At 42.2% G+C, this 24,229-nt stretch overlaps 2 protein-coding genes across 2 annotated transcripts in view; both read left to right on the top strand.

Annotated features, from left to right (window-relative positions):
• The window catches only part of LOC311289126 (scavenger receptor cysteine-rich type 1 protein M130-like), a gene marked incomplete at its 5' end in the record, with an annotated part of 43,240 nt that extends 19,541 nt beyond the window's left edge, over positions 1–23,699 (top strand). The window contains 7 exons of the mRNA XM_084406882.1: positions 20,327–20,422; positions 21,960–22,019; positions 22,239–22,292; positions 22,390–22,458; positions 22,539–22,592; positions 22,723–22,785; positions 22,972–23,699. Of these exons, the coding sequence (XP_084263008.1) occupies positions 20,327–20,422; positions 21,960–22,019; positions 22,239–22,292; positions 22,390–22,458; positions 22,539–22,592; positions 22,723–22,785; positions 22,972–23,018 (443 nt within the window). The 3' untranslated portion in view covers positions 23,019–23,699. The remainder of the gene's footprint in view (positions 1–20,326; positions 20,423–21,959; positions 22,020–22,238; positions 22,293–22,389; positions 22,459–22,538; positions 22,593–22,722; positions 22,786–22,971) is intronic.
• On the top strand, positions 867–20,293 carry LOC311289037 (scavenger receptor cysteine-rich type 1 protein M130-like; the record flags this gene model as incomplete). The annotated part of the gene is made up of 17 exons (XM_084406790.1): positions 867–932; positions 3,671–3,688; positions 3,952–4,093; positions 5,467–5,781; positions 6,034–6,336; positions 6,455–6,619; positions 7,034–7,330; positions 7,502–7,816; positions 8,196–8,495; positions 9,179–9,493; positions 9,630–9,944; positions 10,048–10,362; positions 16,827–17,189; positions 17,227–17,544; positions 18,933–19,235; positions 19,609–19,923; positions 20,028–20,293. 17 exons carry the CDS (start codon positions 867–869, stop codon positions 20,291–20,293), a joined length of 4,431 nt encoding a protein of 1,476 aa, XP_084262916.1.
• Positions 23,700–24,229: the final 530 nt, after the last annotated feature.

Below are 24,229 nucleotides of genomic sequence, written 5' to 3'. Positions count from 1 at the left end.
ATTCTGACTTTATAACAGATAATTGCGAGTTTATATCTCGCACCTGACTTTATAACAGATAATTGCGAGTTTATATCTCGCACCTGACTTTATAACACATAATTGCGAGTTTATATCACGCAATTCTGACTTTATAACACATAATTGCGAGTTTATATCTCGCACCTGACTTTATAACACACAATTGCGAGTTTATATCTCGCAATTCTGACATCTTTTCTGAGTTGTTAAAAAAAAAAAAAATTCAGGTCAAGTGGAAAGCAGAAGGATCATGGCAAACAATGGGAAGAAGTAATTTAAAATATTGTAATAGCCGAGTCTTCTGATTCCATATGATTGCACTAAAAGTGGCAGAAAATGTAATGTGTTTTATACTGTATTTTCCCATGTGAATATTCATTTGATCCTTGTGAGGTCACTGTTGCTGCACAAGGTTTGGTTTTACTACAGTAAGACCGCGATTGTGTTAGATTCCACCCATCTATGTAATACAATTTTTTTTTTTTTTTTTTATTGTAACTAGGCTGTCATTTAGAAACATGACTTTTCCTACCACTTAATGACACACATCTCTACTTTTCATTCCAGCCAGAGGATCTGACGGTTGCTGCTCGCATCTCAGCCTACCTGATGGATTCTTGCTGGATGAATGACCTTCACCTTCAACTCAACCTTGCCAAGACAGAACTGCTTATGGTTTCAGCCAAACCATCCTTGCTGTGTGATCCTGCCATCAGAAAGATCCGGCCCTTCCTATCAGAGCCACACAACTCCTTGTCTAAGCTCTTGTTCTATCCAGACTGGACTATTGTAATGCTCTCCTGGCAGCTCTTCCAGCATCAGTCAAACCTCTGCAACTGATCCAGATGCTGCAGCAAGACCTAAACTCACTGCTTCAGATCTACGTGTCTCCAGAAGCTTGTGTTCTGCAAGTGAACGGTGCCTTGTGGTGCCATCATCCCAAAGAGACACAAAATCACTTTCACTGACCTTTCCCTGGACTGTTCCCTGCTGGTGGGATGACCTGCCCAACTCAACACATTTTCAAGAAACTGCTAAAGATCCATCTTTTCATAAACGCTTGACCCAATAATACTAAATCTTTGTTTTAATAAAAAAAAAAAAAGATTGTGCACTGTGCTACACTAACTGGGACTTGTCACCGCACTTGTTGCTTCTATTGTTCTCTTAATTTAAAGTCACTTTGGATAAAATGTAATTGTAAATGTGTAAAATAAGTTATTAGAGTATAAAGGTATACAGCAATTGTCTTTTAATGTGGATATTTTTACATGTTCTAAATTATATACTAAGCTTGTATTTCCTATCATTCACGTATCTTGATGTTCAGTGTTTGTTTAATGAGTACTGTAAATGTGCAGGTATTCTGTACTTGTACGTTTAGTTTTAATTTAACAGAAATTGACTGTACATTTGCTATTATTAAGTACTTAATTAGAGATTGGTCAAAGTTGTGAAACTGGATCTGCAAAAATTAAAACTGTAAATATACAAACTTTGTATTTGAATTTATGTACTTATTGCATTTTTATACACAACTTCATAGTTATTTTACACAGAAAACTATATATTAAAAGATAATTACTGTAGATAGACAGAGCATTATTATAAAATAACTTTATAAAACCATCAATTTACAGTTTAACCTTAAAGTTAAATGTGCTTTTTATGTAATTTGACATAATTTATACGTTTTTCCACGGTATAATAAGCCATTATCAACAGTAATGTACTGTAATTTAATTCATTTTGACCGTAAAGTCAATTTTGTGTTTTTACGGTTTTTGCCTGTAATTTTGTGAAATGTGTATTTGCTGTAATTTAACAGAATCCGTCTGGAAACTTTGCTGCCAGAGATTTGCCGTTTTTTTTTTTTTTTTTTTATGGGATTTTTTTTTACAGTGTATGCATAATATGTATAATTATTTAATTATAGGAGTCAAATTAATGTTTTAATCATGAAGACCAAAAATTGTATAATGTTGCGTTGCTGTTGTTTTTGTCAAATACTTAATTTAAGTATTTTATTAATATTATTAAGTATTTCAAATACTTATAGTTGCATTGTTATTTTAATAATAATAATTATTATTATTATCATGTATTTATGCATAATCATTTTCATAACAACTTACAGGTTCTAGTAAATGTGTGTGTTTGTCTTCAGACAGGATGAGGCAGCTGAAAGGTATTGTGGGAAGGCAGCTGATTTAAGACCTGGGGCCGGTTGCATAAACTTATTAGACTTACAAGGTAGTCATCTCATTATTTTCTTTGAGATTGGACTTTTTATTTATTTATTTTTTATCAGTTACATAAAAAATGTTATTTGGTCGAACTTGAAACCGAAAAGTAAGACTGATTAGCAGTAATTAATCTCTTTTGGTCAGACTAGTTCTTAAGACACAGTCTTAACTTATAGCAGCTCCTGATGTAAGTACCTTCTTACCTTGCATAGGGCCTTAATCTTTTTCATACATAAATTGCAAAGTTCAGATTTTCCGAAGCACTGTCTTTTTTCATATTTATTCCCTCTGCTATTTTAGAATGTAAAATATAATTCTTAATTATTATTAAAAAAAATATATATATAAAAAAAATATATATTCTGTAACAGTTTAAACATTAAGGAAATTTGCTGTGGCGCACATCCCTAGTTGTTAGCAGAGATGGGCAGTATTTTAATCACACGTATTTGAAATATGTATTTAATTACTTTTAAATATTTAGTAATTAGAATTTTCCTCAACAAAAATACATGAAATGTAATTTGTAATTAAATACTTTAAGCCTTAAAGTTTAAGGGACTGTAATTTGTATTTAAAATACTTATTTAAATATATCATTTTATTTAGCATATTAACTTTCATCACCAGGTTTAAAGGGATTCTCCACTTTAAAATGAAAATTCTTTTTTTTTTGTAGGAAAAAAATATACTATGGAAGTCAATGAGACCAGAAACTGTCTGGTTACTGATATTCTTCTAAAATATCTTCCTTTCTGTTTAGCAGAAGAAAGAAATTCATACAGGTTTGAAACAACATGAGGGTGAGTATATGATGACAGAATTTTCATTTTAAAGTGGAGTATCCCTTTAACAGGACCATAGACATATAAAATACTACTAAATTGCCTATCACAGTCTCAGAAGTGAAAGGCGTGTAAACTTCTATAGCAGTGCATGAGAGACTACATTAAATATATATTTTTTGTGTTTCCGTCTGCTCAAATAGCAAAAGAAAAAAACGCCACAACAGAGTTTTCACAACTTTCAAAAAGAGTAAAAAAAAGAGAGATTGATAATTGCAGTCAGAAGAGAGAAAGATGTCAACTTTACTGTCACAGCCGTTGTAGAAACACCCCCAGAGCAGCGTTAAGTAGGGTTTTTTTTTTTTTTGTAATATAATACAAACTAAGTGGTAAATGTACATGCATTTAAAAAAGATGAGAATTATCTTGAGAAAGTGATGAGATGTTTCACAAAAATACATTTTAAGGAGAATGTCTTTTCTGCCTCTTTTTTAAAAAAAAATGCTATTTGACAATAATATTTAATTTAAATAGTTGAGTTTATTACATGTTAATATCATGCTAACATATGCATACACTAATATCACAGTTATCAGTGCTTTTATCTCTTCTCTGCAGGTGTTGGGCTTTGATGCTGTAAATAACTGGAGAGTTTCCTGTATCCTGTAAGCCGTGTGTGTGTGTGTGTGTGTGTGTGTGTGTGTTTCTGCATCCCCTCAGTCTTGATGGGTGGGGAGGAGGAGTTCATCAGCACTGACAGTTATATATATATATGGAGAAAATCATAAATGCCTCATCTGATTTGTCACTGAAGTTGTTTGATGATTTCCTCTGTTCTGTCTAATAAGGTAACAGCGAGTGTGATTGGAGGGTTTTGAACCTCTTTCTCTCTCATTAAGGGGGCTGAGAGAGGACGCCTGTACTTCTGTATCATCAGTGCGGAGAAGCTTGTACTGGATGTTGAATTAATCAAGCAGAGAGAGATGGAGAGATGCCTGACACTCATTTTACTGTCTTCAGTTATAATACTCATCACAGCTGGTAAGACGTGAAATTAAAGAGATTGTTGTTGGTTTTTTTTTTGTTGTTATTTATTTATTTATTTTAAATGAAGGGCTATGGTTATGTTATTTAAGATCTTAAAATTAAACTATACTGTAATGTGTGTTTTTAGATGCCCGTGTAATCGCATTGTCACTATATATTGAATGTTCTCCTGTGTTTAACAGGCAGTTTATCTCTTTCTCTTTCTCTCTCTCTCTCTGTCTCTCCATTTTATAAAGAGCTACAAATAAGTTTTACATAAGTCTCTTCTTTTTATTCATTATAATATATTGTTATCAAAATAATATTAATATTTATTTATTGAAACCCTAAGAGGCCATTATTGTAGGTTTTTTGTCTTGTTGTCTTGTGATCGCAATTCAGTTTTTCATCTGATATCAACATTGTAAATGTTGTCTCAATCTTCTGTTAAAAAAATCATACATTGATCACCTTTTCTCTGGATGAAAACGATTTAATCGCCATGTGTCAAACATTATTCTATAACCATGCCGGCATCTCTGTCCCTCGAGTTGGGTGGCCATAAAATTGATCACACATTTGGAGTTCTGATTTGATAAACATTGATTTGGAAATATTAGTGACAGACATGTTAGCTTGAGTAAGTCCCTTGAACATGTTTAAATAAAAGAAAAATAATCACTCATTCATAGCAGGATAAATGCTGTATTATGTTATGTCAAGAAGTTGTGATCATGAAAAAAACTAAAACTAAAACTAAAGGCCTTTTATAGGGTTACAATGTTAGTGTCTTAAACAATGTCAAGACAAAATATATATTAAAAGAATACACCAGGTTTAATATAGTTTAAGCTCAAGCAACATAATTTGTGGCAAATATTTTTTTACCTAAATAATACATTTCTACTTGTTCCCCCTTTAAAAAGGGGGGTTTCTGTAAACTTTAAAATGCTCACTGTCTCAATAATATAGAAACAAGACTTAAACAAATATGTGTTAACAGGATTATAGTGTGGAAAAAATGCTCACTAATCTTTTCTGTGCAAAGTTATTTCCAGTTTTAAACTTTGTTTCCATGACAACTTAATGGTATAAACCCTGTAATTGTTTTTAACTATTTACAGCTGAAACAATAATACATTTTAGGATAATTGAAACCCTATTTTATTTTTTTTTATAAAAGGAGGGAGTCAGCATAATATTTTTTTTGTTAATCAACATAATCGACTATGATGTTGATTGAGCTAAACTTGTTTTGAACTCTGAATATTCAGTTTAAATACTCAGATGTATGTGTCCCATTTCCCAGTTGTCCCACTTTGTAATGCTGTAAATTGAACTCTCATCCCTTCATCTTTCATCTCTCATTGTTACTGCTTAATATTTAGACAGTGTGAATGTGAGGCTGGTTGGTGGTCGCAGTCGCTGTGCTGGTAGAGTGGAGGTTCTTCATAGAGGTCAGTGGGGAACAGTGTGTGATGATTTCTGGGATTTGGCTGATGCTGCAGTGGTGTGTAGAGAGCTGGACTGTGGAGAACCTGTAGATGCTCTGGGTGATGTTCATTTTGAACCAGGATCAGGGCCAATCTGGTTGAGTTTTGTCACGTGTACTGGATCAGAGTCTACACTGAAGAACTGTGGATCATCAGGATGGGGTAAAAGCCCCTGTGATCATAGTAGAGATGCTGGAGTCATTTGCTCAGGTAAAGTATTTTACATATTAATATTCATATGTGCTTCCAGATTGGCTTCTAATTTTTTTAAAAGTTTTAAAATGTTGACTTCAATAATAAATACATTTTATATTTATATTTGTTGTGGTTTTCTTTTGTGTTTTTACTTCATTCATTATAAGACTAAAAATAAAATGGTTTATCTTGAAGCCATTATCAAATCATTATCTTGAAGCCCCATAAATAAGCCATGCTTTTGTTGATCTGTGTTGTCTTATTTAGAAGTCCGGCTGGTTGGAGGTTCTCGCTGCTCTGGGAGGTTAGAGATACTTGATGATCAGTCGTGGGTTTCAGTGTGTGACGCTGCCTTTGACCAGCAGGATGCAGAGGTTGTGTGTAGAGAGCTGGACTGTGGGGCTCCTGTACAGGTGCTGGGAGAAGATGCTTTTGGCAAAGGAGACGCTCAGATGTGGACACAAGAGATTCAGTGCAGAGGAGATGAGTCTCAGATTCACCTCTGTCTAACATCACCATTAGATGAAAACAACTGTTCACATGAGCACAACATTGGTTTGCTGTGTACTGGTAACAGTTCAAATTACAACAAAGCACATTTCATTTCATTTTATTTACATTTGCTACATACATTTCAAAATTTAATTTACATTTAAATTTACAATAGCCTTTTCTCTTACATTCATAGACATAAGAAATGTGAGACTGGTAAATGGTAGCAGTCGCTGTGCTGGTAGAGTGGAGGTTCTTCATAGAGGTCAGTGGGGAACAGTGTGTGGTGCTGGTTGGGATTTGGCTGATGCTGCAGTGGTGTGTAGAGAGCTGGACTGTGGAGAACCTGTAGATGCTCTGGGTGATGCTCATTTTGGACTGGGATCAAAACCGTTTTGGATGAAAAATGCAATGTGTACTGGATCAGAGTCTACACTTAAGAAATGTGGATTCATACAACCAACTGATCTTGATGTGTGTCTTGATAAGAGCGCTAAAGTCATTTGTTCAGGTAAGCTAAAGCTAAAAATCCTGTCTTAATGTACAAAACAATCGCACCAAAAGCAGTCATAATTTCATTTTCCAGCTTCTTTTTGACAGCAAAAACTGTTAAGGTCAGACTGTAATAATCAGAGACCTTGTTAAAAATAAAATTTAGAAGCTTGTTTCTAACACTAATATGATTTCTCGTTGATTGATATATTAATTATATGACTGACTCATTATTGAAGTTCTCTAACTTTAAATTTATTTTTTTCCTGTGTTGTTCTTTCAGAAGTCCGGCTGGTTGGAGGTTCTCGCTGCTCTGGGAGGTTAGAGATACTTGATGATCAGTCGTGGGTTTCAGTGTGTGACGCTGCCTTTGACCAGCAGGATGCAGAGGTTGTGTGTAGAGAGCTGGACTGTGGGGCTCCTGTACAGGTGCTGGGAGAAGATGCTTTTGGCAAAGGAGACGCTCAGATGTGGACACAAGAGATTCAGTGCAGAGGAAATGAGTCTCAGATTCACCTCTGTCCAACATCACTATCACATGAAAACAACTGTTCTCATGAAAATGATGTTGGACTAGTGTGTGCAGGTTTGAGCCTTTTTTAAATAAACTGAAATCAAATTTAATGTTCCCAAAATCTACACTAAATATTAGTAAATTTTATCATAGTTTTTTTTCTCTTATTGTGATACTTCTTTCCTCATTCTTTCCTTTTGTCCATATGTCTTTACTCCCTCTTTATTTATTTTATAGACAATTTGAGAGTAAGGCTGGTTGGTGGTCACAGTCGCTGTGCTGGTAGAGTGGAGGTTCTTCATAGAGGTCAGTGGGGAACAGTGTGTGGAGCTGTCTGGGATATGCCTGATGCTGCAGTGGTGTGTAGAGAGCTGAACTGTGGAGAACCTGTAGATGCTCTGAGTGATGCTCATTTTGGACCAGGATCAGGACCAATCTGGACAAATCGCACTTTATGTTCGGGATCAGAATCTACACTGAAGAACTGTGGATCAGTAAATTGGGGTTTTTATGACTGTGATCATACTAAAGATGCAGGAGTAATCTGCTCAGGTAAACTGCTCCAAACCCTGCACTGTTTTTACATCACTGATAATTCCTTAAAGGGAAAGTTCAACCAAAAAAAAAAAAAAAATCAGTCATCATTTACTTTGTGTCTTTTCAAATCTCTATGACTTTGTTCTGTAGAGCACACAATGTTTTTTACTTTCATTATATTGAAAAGAGTACCAGAATATTCTGTAAAATTCCCCTTTTATGTTCCATAAAAATGAAAGTCAGATGATATGGATTGACATGAGAGATTGAGTAATTTGACTGTTTTACTCCTTTCACATTAATAAGTGGTGCTTTATGGTAGAACAATAATGACAAGAATTACACACCTTTAGATAAATAAAAGTTAAACGTTTCTTAACTCTTGCTACTTCAGGTGTCAGGCTTATTGGAAACTCCAGTTGCTCTGGGAGGTTGGAGATTCTTGATGATCAGTCGTGGGTTTCAGTGTGTGACGCTGCCTTTGACCAGCAGGATGCAGAGGTTGTGTGTAGAGAGCTGGACTGTGGGGCTCCTGTACAGGTGCTGGGAGAAGATGCTTTTGGAAAAGGAGACGCTCAGATGTGGACACAAGAGATTCAGTGCAGAGGAAATGAGTCTCAGATTCACCTCTGTCCAACATCTTTATACAAAAACAGCTGTTCACATGATAATTACCAGGGGCTGATCTGTGCTGGTGAGTTAAAAGAATTTAGTAATATCATATCTTTTACTAACAGGGTGCATCTCAGTCAGCTTCATATTTCACAGTCAGAACACTGACCAAGGAGCCAGCCATTTTAAGGTCTGTCTCAATCACAAAATCCTTCAAGTTCACTGTAATGTTCGCTCCCTAAAAATCCCACAATGCACTTCAAAAACTAGATGCTCACTACGTTCCCCTTAATGGAAATTCTGTTAAGTGCAAAACAAATTGCACAAACCAACACAATATCAACACAATATCATCATGAGATGGGATGGAAGATATGAAAAGACAAATCGTTATTTAATTATATGTCAGTATAAACATCATCAGTAGATAGGTAGTGAACAGTGTAGTACATATTTATAATAAAAATTTGGCTAAAATGTTTCATATATATATAACAACAATCAAAGTATATTTAATAACATACTTTAAACAGCATAAAAATGTCAGAAAGATGTTATGTGTGTTGTTAATAAATACCAGTGGTGACGTTTTATGACACAAGCACCTAGTCATATCACCGGGAATTGAAAAATCAGTGTCCAAATGTGTAGTGAGCCAGTGTGCTTTACCAGTGCTGAATTTGTGTACACAATATACTGATACGCGAACTAGTGTGCTTACGGAGATGTAATCACAGTCTCTATCTGTATTTTTCTGTCACTTAGATAAAAAGAATGTGAGGCTGGTTGGTGGCAACAGTCCCTGTGCTGGTAGAGTGGAGGTTCTTCATAGAGGTCAGTGGGGAACAGTGTGTGATTTTTTCTGGGATATGGCTGATGCTGCCGTGGTGTGTAGAGAGCTGGACTGTGGAGAACCTGTAGATGCTCTGGGTGATGCTCATTTTGGACAAGGATCAGGACCAATCTGGATGAGTTTAGTCATGTGTACTGGATCAGAGTCAACACTGAAGTACTGTGGGTCAACAGGATGGAGCGCACATGTCTGTACTCACAGTCATGAAGCCGGTGTCATTTGTTCGGGTGAATAATTTAACTGATTGCCAACTTTCGTTGTGACATAAAAAATATTTTGTTTGGAAAACTATTTGTATGTTTATTGTATTTCACTATCAAGCATTTGTTTTTGTCTGCTGTGTCATTCCTGTAATATTAACAGGTCATCAAGCTTCCAGACTCGTTAATGGATCTCACCTGTGCTCTGGGAGGTTAGAGATACTTGATGATCAGTCGTGGGTTTCAGTGTGTGACGCTGCCTTTGACCAGCAGGATGCAGAGGTTGTGTGTAGAGAGCTGGACTGTGGGGCTCCTGTACAGGTGCTGGGAGAAGATGCTTTTGGCAAAGGAGAAGCTCAGATGTGGACACAAGAGATTCAGTGCAGAGGAAATGAGTCTCAGATTTCATTTTGCTCAATTTCATTATCACACAAACAAAGCTGTACCAGTGACTATAATGTTGGTCTGATCTGTTCTGGTAAATTATAAATATTTAGTGTCTCTTTGTTTGTATTTAAAACAGTATATATTCTCTGTCAGCTGCATTATACTTTATTTTAACCTCTATGTTCTTCATTCAGGTTACACAGATGCTAAACTCATGAACGGTTCAAACTCCTGTTCTGGAAGAGTGGAGCTTCGGTTCCTCAATGAATGGGGCACAGTGTGTGATGCATGCTGGGATATGAGAGCTGCCAGTGTCCTCTGTAGACAGCTGAATTGTGGGATTGCTGTGTCTGGTGTGGGATCAGACTGGTTTGGAGAGGGAAGTGGTGAAATCTGGGCTGATGTGTTTGATTGTGATGGGAATGAAACAAAACTCTCAGAATGTTCCATCTCTTCATGGAGTCGAGCTGAATGTTCTCATAGACGAGATGTTGGGGTCATTTGCTCTGGTAAATTTATTTGACACTGAGAGCATTATGCTCTTTTTCACCATGTTATAACAATTCTTATTTTAGTAAAACATGAGTTCTCTTACGAGAGGTTCTCTCGTATTGCGTAAGTTGCTTACGCTACGGGTAAAGTCATCTTTTCTCGAGATATGAAGGCAAAAAATTATCCTTAATTTTTATAATCTTGTCAACGCAGTGCAGCAGCAGGCAGACCTAGAGCAGGCTATCTAGCGTGCTCATTGGCTGCCCTGCGGCAACTGCAGCAGCCTACCACTGAGCCTGGCGTGACGTCACGCCCAATGGGGGCGCTTGGCGCTGGCCTTCAAAGCCCGGCAGAATTGGTGTGGTTACGCGAATAAAAGGAAGGCTCGGAGGCTGGTTCACTGATTTTCGTCTCTTCAGCGAAGCTCTTCGCATCGCTGGACTCTGAGAGAAGCCGCCGCCGTTGAAGCAAGCGACCAGCAGGCCGAGGAAAGCGTCTGAGGAAGCCGGTCGTCTTCGCCGCCTTCAGCCATCCGTGCCTGCTACGCTATCCGGCGTCATATCCTTTTTCTGCTGTGTGTGTTTCGCCGCTGCGAACTTCTTCTAAAAGAGAAATTTCCAACGAGGCGTTGTTTCAAATGCCTCGCACCACTCCCGCTCTCTCTCCCTCTGTTCGAGCCGCGCAACTGCGCCATTTACAAGGGACGTCAGAGCGGATGGTCACAGGGCTAGCTTCCTCGCGCTCTCTCCCTCTGTTCGAGCCGCGCAAACCGCGCCGCTCACAAGGGATGTTAGAAGCGGACGGTCACGGGCTAGCTTCCTCGCACTCCCTCTGTTCGAGCCGCGCAAACTGCGCCGCCCACAAGGGATGTCAGAAGCGGACGGTCACGAGGCTAGTTTTTCTTTACGTTATAAGAAAGCTACCCTGCCCCGTTCGCGCGCGTCACTCACCGGCGAAAGGAAACGAGTGTTTTAGTCCCGCCGAGGCTGGACCCAACCTCCTTTTTCTCACACATTTCTCAGTCCCCTCTGAAGGTCAGGCGACTGGAAATATCTATATTGCAGTAAACGAGCCTGTTACAATACACGCACGCCTGCAAACAAACGCCGACGCAAACATGACGCTCTCTGGCTATTCGCCCCTGGGAATATCAATATTGCAGTAAACGAGCCTGTTACAATACACGCACGCCTGCAAACTAACGCCGATACAAACATGATGACGCTCTCTGGCTACTTGCCCCTCTTCCCGCTCTCTCTCCCTTTGCTTGTGCCGCCCAAACTGCGCCGTTCACAAGGGATGTTAGAAGCGGACGGTCACGGGCTAGCTTCCTCGCACTCCCTCTGTTCGAGCCGTGCAAACTGCGCCGCTCACAAGGGATGTCAGAAGCGGACGGACACCAGGCTAGTTTTTCTTTACGTTATAAGAAAGCTACCCCGCTCCGTTCGCGTGCGTCACTCACCGGCGAAAGGAAGGAAGAGAGTGTTTGTAGTCCCGCTGAGGCCGGACCATCCCATTTCTCAGTCCCCTCCTAAGTTCAGGCGACTGGAAATATCAATATTGCAGTAAACGAGCCTGTTGCAATACATGCACGCCTGCAAACAAATGCCGTCACAAGACATAACGACGCTCTCTGGCTATTCGCCTATTACGACCCCTCTCCCGCTCTCTCTCTCTCCTTTTGTTTGAGCCACACAAACTGCGCCGCTCACAAGGGATTTCAGAGCGGACTGTCACGGGCGATGTTCAGCACCCCGCGTGCCTCACTCACCGGCGAAAGGAAGAGAAAGAGTGTTTTTAGTCCCGCAAGAGGCCGGACCAACCTCATTCTCACACATTTCTCAGTCCCCTCCTAAGTTCAGGCGGCTGGAAAATTTTATATTGCAGTAAACGAGCCTGTTATAATACACGCACGCCTGCAAACAAACGCCGACACAAAACATTATACCAAAAGCTTATGTGTTCTCCCCCTGTGGCTCAGTGGCGGAATGTTAGGCTTTTGCGCCAGAGACCCGTGTTCGAATCCCGGCACTGGCGGCAGATAAAATTATGCTGTTTCCTTCTCCGAGCTCGCGGCCAGCTTTCTTACATACAGAAAGCGAACCCGCCTCTCGCACTCTCCCGCTCGCATGACGGTGCTCGAGTTTTATGAGCGTCTAAACATATGAGTCTTCAAAGCATTTCGCTCTGTCAGTCCCCTCAAAAAGGCGACTGCAGATGTGTATTTTGCAGCCAACGAGCGCGTTGTACAACTCGCTCGCCTGCACCCAAACACCGTTTTTTACGGCACCCCAGAGAAATCTCATAAGCTGAGAAATCTCAAAAGAGTATAATGTCTGATTATCCGGCTCAAGCCGATGGTGTTATGAGTGTAGAAAATGTGCCCACGTCCCAGTGTTCACCCCTACACACAAGCACGATCTCCCCGGTGTCTCTCACAGAGCTCACTCTCATAAAGCAGGCACGCGCCGCTCGAGTGTTAAGCGTAGGAAATGTGCCCACGATCCCGTGCCCACACCTACCCACTGCCCGCTCTGTCACACAGTTGTCCCGGGGTTCAGATCCTCTAAAGCTCCCAAACACTGGCCGTGTTGCTAACGTAAGCCCTGTGCCCGCTCACGAGCGCGCGCACTTACCAATAAACACGTTAACCCCATCGCCGCTCTCGCGCCACGGGTTTCTCGCCACAAAATGTTCTCCGTCCATAGCGACCGAGCCGTTGTGTGCTGTCCAGCCAGCCACCGCTGTCAGCGAGCCTCCGAATTCGAGCACCGGCGGCGCGTGTGCTGCCCCATCCTCTCTGATACAGGTTCCCCATCCCGCGCAGTGCGGCGATCTGAACCCAGAGACCATTCGACCCCTAGCTATGCGTGCGAAAGCATGAGAAGCGATTCCGGGCGTGTCAGAATGGGTGCTGAATACTATAAAGCAGGGCTATTCGCCACAATTCGCTCGCCGTCCCCCGCGCTTTCGAGCACGGACCGAGACGAGAGTGAATACAGAAGTAGCGCACCTACTTCAGGCAGAAATAGCAAAGCTGCTGTGCAAGGGGGCTATCGAAAAGGTGCATCCTTCTCTGAGCGAGACGGGCTTTTACAGACGTTATTTCCTCGTACCCAAGAAGGAAGGAGCTCTAAGACCTATTTTAGATCTGAGATATTTGAACAAAGCTCTCATGAGACGGCCGTTCAAAATGATCACAACCAGACAAATCCTCGTGCAAATTCGCCCGAGGGACTGGTTTATCTCTCTCGATCTGAAAGATGCATATTTTTTCAGATCCAGATTATACCCCGTCACAGGCCATTCTTGAGATTCGCCTTCGATGGTCAGGTATATCAATACACCGTCCTGCCGTTCGGCCTGTCTTTAGCACCCCGTACATTCACGAAGTGCATGGACGCGTCCCTCGCGAGAAGACTGAGAAGACAGGGGATGCGGATATTAAACTATCTGGACGACTGGCTGATACTGGCGCAGTCAGAGACAGAGCTTATGTCTCACAGAACAGCGCTCCTCAGCCATCTGGAAAGCCTGGGTCTCTCGGTCAACTGGACCAAGAGCTCATTACTGCCCAGTCAGTCAATTTCCTTTCTGGGAATAGAACTGGACTCGGTGGCTATGACGGCCAGATTGTCAACGCAGCGCGCGCGCCGCATTCGACATCTCGCCGCGTCTTTCCACACAGGCAGCCGGGTCCGGCTGAGAACATTTCAGAGAATGTTGGGCCATATGGTCTCAGCTGCAGCTGTGCTCCAGCTGGGCTTACTGCGCATGCGCCCGCTACAACGCTGGCTGAAAGCGCGAGTACCTCACCGAGCCTGGACTGCTGGCGGCTCGCGAATCAGTGTGAATCAGGGCTGTGTTTCAGCCCTGCAGCCCTGGCTGGCGGCCGAATGGTACCACACGGGGGTGACAATGGGAGTTGTCTCGCACCAAAAAGTTGTCTCGACAGATGCCTCCAACCTAGGTTGGGGGGCTCTTTTCGAGGGCAGACCGGTCTATGGCCTCTGGTCAGACCAAGAGAATCGCCTTCACATAAACTGTCTAGAGATGCTGGCGGTCGAGAATGCGCTGAAGCACTTCCTCCCATACCTGCAGGATCACCATGTACTAGTCCGCACGGACAATACGTTAGTGGTGTCCTACGTGAACCGTCAGGGCGGTGTCAGATCCAAAATTCTCTGCGCCCTGGCGGAACGCCTCCTCGTTTGGGCTCAGCACTCACTGCGCTCGCTGAGAGCCGCGCATGTGCCCGGTCACCTGAACGATGGTCCAGACAGACTGTCCAGAGACAACGTTCCCCCAGGGGGAATGGTCTTTGCATCCCCAGACAGTCCAGTTATTGTGGCGCCTTTTCGGCAAAGCGAAAGTCGACCTTTTTGCGTCAAAGACAACGCTCACTGCCCAAGGTTCCTTTCGAAGAACGAGGATGCGCTGGCCCAAACCTGGCCCAGCGGCCTGCTGTACGCTTTCCCCCCGGTCTCACTGTTGCCACAGGTCATCGGGAGAATCAGGGAAGCGCGCCACTCGGTGCTCCTCATAGCCCCGCACTGGGAGAATCAAATGTGGTTCCCGGAGTTAATGCGGCTGGCAGACACAGCCCCATGGCCGATCCCGGTGAGGAGAGACCTTCTCTCTCAAGCCCGCGGCTCGATCTGGCATCCTCATCCAGAGCGCTGGTCTCTGCATGCATGGATAATCAACGAATACCCGTTGAACTGCCAAAAGGGGTTGTGAACACGATCGCACAGTCTAGAGCTCCCTCTACGAGACGGCTCTACGTGGCGAAATGGTCTGTGTTCGATAAGTGGTGCACCGCCAAAGATTTGGACCCACATGCGTGTGGAGTCTCGCGGGTGCTTTGCTTCCTTCAAGAGCTGTTGGACATGGGCAGGTCCCCCTCCACCCTCAAAGTGTATGTTGCGGCCATTTCAGCGTTCGCCGACTCGGCGCATGGCCACGCAAGTTCATCATGGGATGGTTCGGCGAGTTCATCATCCGCTTCCTTAGAGGAGCCAGGAGGATGAATCTCCCGCGGCCCCCATCGGTTCCTATTTGGGATCTTTCCCTGGTCCTAGAGGCCTTGAAAGCGCATCCCTTTGAACCAATAGAAACTGTGGATTTCAAATATCTCACGCTCAAAACCGTTTTTCTGATAGCTCTGTCATCAGTCAAACGTGTGGGTGACCTACACGCGTTATCAGTTAACGCCGCGTGCCTCGAGTTCGGACCTAATGACTCATTCTCAAACCGAGGCATGGTTATGTCCCCAAAGTGATGGGCACTCCCTTCAGAGCGCAAGTCATTTCTCTCTCAGCTTTGCCGGCATCCGGCAGCGAGGTCGATAATAACCTCCTCTGCCCTGTCAGAGCACTGAGAAATTACATCACACGCTCCGCCGCTGTCAGGCGCTCGGAGCAGCTTTTCGTTTCGTTTGGTGGGCGCACCAAGGGTTCTCGCCGCCTCGAAACACAGTCTGTCCAGATGGATAGTAGACGCTATTGCGGCTGCTTACGCATCTAAAAACCTGCAGTGCCCCTTGGGCATCAGAGCTCACTCCACTAGAGGCATGGCCTCGTCGTGGGCTTGGTCCAGCGGGATTTCCATTCATGACATTTGTACGGCGGTGGGCTGGGCCTCCCCTTCTACATTTGTTAGGTTTTACAACCTGGAAGTTCACGCCCTGCAGGCTTAACTTTTATCAGTCTAAGTCGCGTGTATGCCCGGCCCACATTCTCGTGCGCAGGCTACTGCTGTTCAATTTAGCTCTCCTGGTTGATCTGCACTATAAAGGGTTGTGTCAGTTTCAGTACAGACCGGCTGGGCCGCTCTGCACTCCCTACTGTGTGCTTATGTACATGCGCTAGCCATTCTTTTGGCCGCCCGGCTCCCACTTATCGTGTTCCCCGGGCTTTCTCTGGGACTCATTCAGTGGATGCTGGGCGCGCACGGCGTTGACAAGGGTGTTCCTGTAGCGTAAGCAACTTACGCAATACGAGAGAACCTCTCGTAAGAGAACGTAATCGGTTACCTAACGTAACCTCTGTTCTCTCTAGAAGAGGGAACGAGTATTGCGTAACCCGCCGTGCTCGCGCCACAAGCTCATTCGCTTCATTGACGAAAACCAGTGAACCAGCCTCCGAGCCTTCCTTTTATACGCTTAACCACGCCCCTTCTGGCGGGCTGTGACGCGTGAGGGCGCCAAGCGCCCCCATTGGGCGTGACGTCACGCCAGGCTCAGTGGTAGGCTGCTGCAGTTGCCGCAGGGCAGCCAATGAGCACGCTAGATAGCCTGCTCTAGGTCTGCCTGCTGCTGCACTGCGTTGACAATATTATAAAAATTAAGGATCATTTTTTGGCTTCATATCTTGAGAAAAGATGACTTTACCCGTAGCGTAAGCAACTTACGCAATACTCGTTCCCTCTTCTAGAGAGAACAGAGGTTACGTTAGGTAACCGATTACGATCTTCTCCTCAGGTTCTCCTCTGGCTGTTCATGATGGTCTGGTGCGGTTGTCTGGAGAGAGACAGTGTGAGGGGGAGTTGGAAGTTTCCATCCATCAGGTCTGGAGGAGAGTTCTGCTGGACTCCTGGAGTCTCACTGAATCTTCTGTGGTCTGCAGACAGCTGGGCTGTGGCTCTGTGCTGAACTTCTCCGGATCCTCTTCATCCAGTTCTGAACACAGTCATGAGTGTGTGACGGGCTTCCAGTGCTCTGGGAGTGAAGCTCATCTGGGGAACTGCAGCTCTCCACAAACTCTCAACTGCAGCTCCACACAACAGCTGTCAATCACCTGCCTTGGTGAGAACAACATCATCTGGGCAGATTCTTCAGTTGTTAGTGATCAATAATGTGTTTTTCTCTCTCTGAATATCAGGTCGCGGGTCCATCAGGCTGGTGGGTTCTGGGGGAGACTGTGCAGGGAGGCTGGAGGTTTTTCACAGTGGCTCATGGGGGACAGTGTGTGATGACTCCTGGGATATTCAAGATGCCCATGTGGTGTGCAGACAGCTGCATTGTGGAGTGGCCCTCAGTAACCAGCAGGTACCAGCCTGGTTTGGTCCTGGTTCTGGACCCATATGGCTGGATGAGGTGGAGTGTGAGGGGAATGAGACGTCCCTGTGGAACTGCTCTTCTCCAGGCTGGGGGAAACATGACTGTCAACACAAGGAGGATGTAGGAGTCATGTGCTCAGGTAAACATTTCAGTGTTGTGAAAAATTGTTATTCAGTAACATTTAAAATCTAAAATATCTTCTGGGAATATCTAACATTTTTCAGTTACACATACAGGGGTTTTACAGTGAAACTGAAACTGTGGTTTGAGACCACAATCATTTATTAATATGGTGTAGGGACTCCTTTTGCAGCATCAATTCGTCTTGGGAATGACAGATATAAGTCCTTCATAGAGGCCAGAGGGATTTTGAGCCATTCCTCTTCCAGAACAGTGGTCAGGACACTATGTGATGCTGGTGGAGGAAAAAGTTTTTGAAACTCCTCCAAAATGTTGCTCAAAAATATTTAGATCTGGTGGCTGTTCAGGCCGTGTTCAACTTCACTTTCATGTTCATCAGTTCCTTCTGTCACAAGTCTTGCTGTGTGTAGCATTATTATGCTGATACACGGCACAATGTGCTTCAGGGTACAATGCTTGAACCATTAGGTGCACATGATCCTCCAGAATGGTTCGGTAGTCTTTGGCAGTGACGTGCCCATCAAGCACAGTAGGGAATGCCATGATATTGCAGCCCAACCATCACTGATCCACCCCTGTGCTTTACTCTGGGCACGCAACAGTCCGGGTGTTAAGCCTCTTTAGGGCTTCTCCACACTGTAACTCCCATGGATGTGGGAAAGACAGCGAAGGTGGACAGTGAACTCATAATACATGTTTCACATTGTCCACAGTCCAATGAAACTGACATTTGGCATTGTCACGAGTGTCCAAAGGTTTGGCTATAGCAGCCCGACCATGTGTTCCATGTGGAGCTCCCGACGAACAGTTTTGGTGGAAACAGGAGAGTTGAGGTGGGGATTTAATTCTGCAGTGAGTTAGGCAGCTGTGGTTTTATGTTTTTTGGATACAATCCGGGATATCCTCATCCTAGTAGCTTCCTCATGTGTCGACAGTTACTCCTGTTGGATGTGGTTCATCCTACGTGGTGGTTTGCCGACATTACCCTGGAGACCATAGCTCTCGATACACCACAAAGACTTGTTGTTCTAATCACAGATGAGCCAGCGAGATGCGCACCAACAATTTGTCCTCTTTTGAACTCTGATATGTCTCCCATTATGTTCTGTGGATTGCAATATTTTTATGTACAGCTGTGCTCTTGCTCTGCTAATTCAACCTTCTCACATTCTGCTCTTGCTGATGGAATGTAAAATCAGTGAAGATTGTCCACCAGATATATATACATATAGGCATATATAGGCATTAAACCTCCAGCACTTTATTGGCCAGTGTTTCAGTTTCATTGTCCAACCCGTGTCTATATGTAATGTTACCTGAATGTGTTTGTGGTTGAAATGAATAGGGTTGGATGAAATCAGAGGTTGTGTTCATGTTTCCATCTAGAGTTTAAAGAGATCAGGTTAACTGAGGGCTGTGAAGGGAATGTGGAGGTTTTCTACAATGGATCCTGGGGTAATGTGTGTGTCAACCTGATGGACAGAGACACAACGAGTCTGATCTGTCAAGAGCTGAACTGTGGAAGATCTGGTGCTTTTTCCGATTCTATCCCAAGACTGGAATTAGCTCGTAACTGGCTGGATAAAGTGAAATGTCGACCACATGATTCCAATCTGTGGCAGTGTCCATCTTCACCCTGGGGACAGAATGACTGTGGTGAAGATGAAGTGGCCCATATCACCTGCTCAGGTAAGACTGATTTCCATTGCAATTTCCATCTCTAAAAATACAACAATATTCAGTTAACATTATTGAGTATATAAACAAAATGTGTCTATATAATGTTGAATTTACTTGTGATTACAGAGCAGGAGAGTCATGAGTCCCCTAGAAGCTATTTGTCATGCTCCACATCTCCACATCAGAGACAGTGTTCAGGTAAGTTAATTTGATTTAGAAGAACATAAAAATCATAACAGCCATATGTGTTGTATGTACTGCATGTGATTTAGTTCTGGGGAACCAAGATAATTTAATATCACTCCACAGACATACCTGTAGGTGTTTCTGTCTTGACAGAACTCTGTTGGCCAATAATGTATCCACTTGGCTGTGATTTTAGATCATGTTCCTCTCAGACTGAGTGGAGGTTTGGGCCGGTGTTCTGGGAGGCTGGAGGTGTATCATAACGCTGTGTGGGGTTCAGTCTGTGCTGATCTGTGGGACATCAGCGATGCTCAGGTGGTCTGCAGGCAGCTGGGTTGTGGAGCAGCACTGAGGGCTGATGGGAATTCAGTCTTTGGTGCTGGTGAAGGTGTTGTGTGGCTGAACAGAGTCGAGTGCAGAGGGAATGAGATTCACCTGTGGGACTGTCCTCTCTCCCTGAAGAACCACACTGACTGCTCCCACAAAGAGCACGCTGGACTCACCTGTGCAGGTCACTGCAACACACTGACCAATATTATTCATTTTTAAATTGTTTAAGTGGTAATAATATTTGTGTATTGGCTTTTTCCAATGTGTTTTTGTCTGTTTTGCCAGATTTGTCAGTGTCCACTACTCCTGCCACAACAACATCAGCTTCTCCTCCAGTTTCTCAGACAGTGCGCTCAACATCAGTCACTCCTCCACAAACTCCTCCAGTGTCTCTCTCTGTGCTTGTGGTTGTACTGGGAGTTTTGCTCTTACTGCTCTTAGTGCCACTGCTTATACTGATTCAGCAGAACAGAGTGATGAGGAGAGGTAGGAGAGATCCAGAGACTGTCATATTGTGTCTTATTCAGTGTGTGATCAGTCATGTGTTGTGAACTGACAGCAGGTTTGTCTGTCTACACTCACAGCTCTCTCTAAAAGGATTCACAAGACGACAACTGAGGCCGTTTATGAGGAGCTTCATCACAGACCCAGTAATAGACACAGTGTTTTCACTCAGAGGGGTGAGTAAATTGTCTTAGTGCTTGATTTGTCGTGATCATCAGACTCATCACTGAATTCAGAGGGGTAAGAGGAGTAAATCACAGATTCATCTCTGTGACCTTGTTTGTGTGATGATTAAGGGTTAGTGTTATATTCAGGTGTGAGTCAATGTTAGAGTCAAAAAGGAATGGATTTCCTTAGATTAGTATGAGCTGAACTTGAAGATGGCACCACAGATGGCTGCCTTGTTTTGGAGCTCCTCTGTGTTTGTTTTTATTGATTGTTTGTCCTGTCTTCAGTCAACTTTTACCTATAACTTTTATGAGAGACAAACTGCTGGACATTAGACAATGCACACCCCCCAATCTTTTTGGACATTTTAGTCAGAGGAGTTCTTTTCAGATCCAAATTAACTCGGCTCTCTGTGCCGACCTCCATCTGTCAGTGGATCACCAACTTCCTGACAGACAGGCAGCAGCTAGTGAGGCTGGGAAAATTCACATCCAACACTTGCGCAATCAGCACTGGCGCTCCACAAGGATGTATGCTCTCCTCATTACTCTTCTCCCTCTACACAAATTATCCCTCTGTTAAGTTCCTGAAGTTTGTAGACTGCACCACAGTCATCAGCCTCATCCAGGATGGTGTTGAATCTGCATACAGAAGAGATGTTGAACAGCTGGCTGTCTGGTAAGTCGCAACAACCTTGACCTGAACATGCTCAAAACAGTGGAGATAATATTGGACTTCATTAGGAAGATCCCAGCACTCCCCTACTTTACCATCATGAACAGCACTGTGGCCTCATGGATCCTGGGCTCTACCATCTCTTCAGGACCTAAAGTGGGAGTTTCAGATAGACTCTATTGAGAAAAATGCTTCGCCAGCTGAAGTTCATCTTTCCACAGGAGCTGCTTAGCCAGTTTTATTCAGCCGTCTGTTCTATGCACTTCAGTAGTTGTCTGGTTTAGTTCAGCTACCAAATCAGAAGCCATCAGAAGACTACAATGGACAGTCCGGACTGCTGAAATTATTATTTCCCACCCTCCAGGACCTGTACTCTTCCAGAGTGAGGAAGAGGGCAGATAAAATCATCACAGACTCCACTCACCCTGGCCATAACCTCTTTGCACTGTTGCCATCCGGCTGGCGATTCAGAACGATCTAGGCACTAGAAAATCTAGGCTTAGGAACAGCTTCTTCCCACAGGCCATCTCTCTCCTGAACAGTTAAATGCCTCATAAGGCCTCTCTTAGTGCAATACTCCCACTGTTTAGTGAAATATTTATTTATTAACCATAATACTGTTAACTGTAAATATGTTAATATCTGTAAAAATGCCTAATCTGTGTCTTATAACTTTCATATTTTTATTTTTATTCTTATTTTTATAATTATGTGTCTTGTTGTTGTACTTATGTGTGTGCACTGGAAGCTTCATTTTTGGCAGTTAAGCTCTTTCTGATTTCTGATTCTGAAATGATCCAAAGCATACGGGGGTTTTGGCTGATTTGTGATTGTGAACATGTATCTGATAGTTCTGCTCCTTCCTAACAGGAAGTGTCCGTTCTACCGAACAGCATTCTGGGTATGAAGATGCTGATGAGCTTCTTTCAGGTTAGAGGACTGAAATATAATAATGTTGTTACCCGCTACATACAGAAAAGTATGTATGTTTGTTAAATTAAAAACATTAAGATAAAAAAAGTTATCCTAGCAGTGTTTAATAATTATATGCAATAATATATATGTACTGTATAGTAATAATAGTATGTACTGTATGTATGTTGGTATTTATGTATGTGTGTATTTTCTTTTTCACATCAAAATCTGCAGTAGGAGTCACAGCTGACTACTATAATGACGTCAGCACCACTGAAGGCCCAACAGGTCAGTGACTTTAACTGATCACAGAAATTCACTTCATTTAATTATCTATTTGGCCTGTGAATTAGTTTCTGTTTATTCTCTCTTTTCTATTATTTAGAAAAGCAACAAATCACATCAGAGAATTATGATGATGTAATCAATGCTGAACGGAGACATCATGATACAGGTTTATTTCTTTTAATTATTTTGTTTTTACACAAGGTCTTAACACAATACATATATATAATTTTTCATTATTTTGTTTAGCAGAAAACTATGATGATGTCGTCATCGTACGACAGTTCTCCAATGATAAAGCAGGTGTGGGTTTCAAATTATACACTTATTAGAACAGGGTTTATTTTCTTATTTATTTTTTTGTCAAATTATAGTAGCATGTAAAGTATGAAGACTTTTTGCATGTAATTAATAATAGACACATTTATATCAGAGGGTGTTCAGGAGGAGTATGATGATGTGAAGAATGTCGGGGAATATATGAGTGACATATCTGGTACGTTATTGACACTTTCTTTTTACTGAATAATTTTGGTGTAGTCCTTATAATAGCTTTATATTATAAATTTCTCTTGTTAAGTTGTCTCAAAAGCTAATTTAAATGGACTGAAAACATTGTGTTCATTATAATACTTTTTAAATCATGTTGATACATGAATTTGCTCTTGTTTTCTAATAACAGACTATGATGGTGTGGGGGAGGAGCCAGGAAAACAGGGAGGGACTTAATAACTCAAACCACACCCACTGCAGCAAATCAATTTTCAGTTTTTAAATGGTCTGCAGAGTTTAGGTGTTTAAGATCCTATATACTGTATGTTTTAGCTGTATGTTTTAGCTGTTTATGTTGCACTTTGTATTCAAATCTTCTAATTCAGCTATAATTTCTGAGAAAAAAAAATGCATTGCTTTCAAAATATTAGAATTTAGTTTTTCCAGACCATGCTTTTTTCTTTTTCTTTTTTGCTATTTCTCTGAATTGATACATTTCTATCATGTAGCCTTAGAAATTTGAGGGGGGGAAAAAATTTATTTACCTTTAAGCCTCCACCACAACAGTTTTTAACATTTCACAGCACCTTCAACTTATAAAAATATAACTCCTCTTAAATGCAGACCCACTGCTGGTGGACTTTTATATTTTGCTAAAAGTTTTTGGAATTTACTTTGGGAAATACGTTAACAAACAGCAGCTGTGAGCAATTATCAGAAAAGCATGTTCACTTAATGTCCTGCAGAAGGAGTTCTGACAGTCAGAAAGTAACACATGGCATGAACTCTGAGTTTAATCTTCAGTGTTTATAACAGAGCTTTTTAATATACTGTATAGAGGCTCTGTTTGTTTCATGTATTTGTTTTAGATTTGCTTAACTGTTGTTTTGAATTGATGTCTATATTTTCTATTAAAGGATTAAATTAGACTGACTATGTGCATGGAAAATTTATTTTATTTTGGGGGGGGGGGGGGGGGGGGTTGTGAAGGCTGAAAATATTTATTTCAACACATTGTGTTTTTTGTACAGAAAAAGAAAAAAAACAATACATTTCTGTGATATATTTCTGTTTTTTTTTATTCACAAATTGTCGTTTGCTGTGTAAATGCTTTCCTAGCATATTATTAACACCCAGTGCTCCTCAAGCCAGGGTAGCTGTCAGTGTTTGTCATCTCTTCTCTGCGGTGTCAGACTTTGTGTTTCCCACATTGACTCTCATGACAGCTGGACTTTGTCAGCACTTTATCATGTGTGTGTCTCCTCAGTAAAGTGTCTCTGTAAGGAGGAAGGGCCAAACAGTTTCTGTCAAAATATTTAATGTAAGTAGAGTTCAGTGTTTAACTTGATTCCTTCCTCCTTTCAGATTTCTTACTGGTTTTATTTATTTATTTATTTACTTTGTAATAGGCTAAATATTGGCGAACAGTTGATTATGATTTTTTCTGA

This window comes from Rutilus rutilus (assembly GCF_951802725.1).
Source record: "Rutilus rutilus genome assembly, chromosome: 4".
Classification (NCBI taxonomy): domain Eukaryota; kingdom Metazoa; phylum Chordata; class Actinopteri; order Cypriniformes; family Leuciscidae; genus Rutilus; species Rutilus rutilus.
The sequence above is the reverse complement of the archived record's forward strand: the minus strand, read 5'-3'. Positions and strand labels throughout refer to the sequence as shown.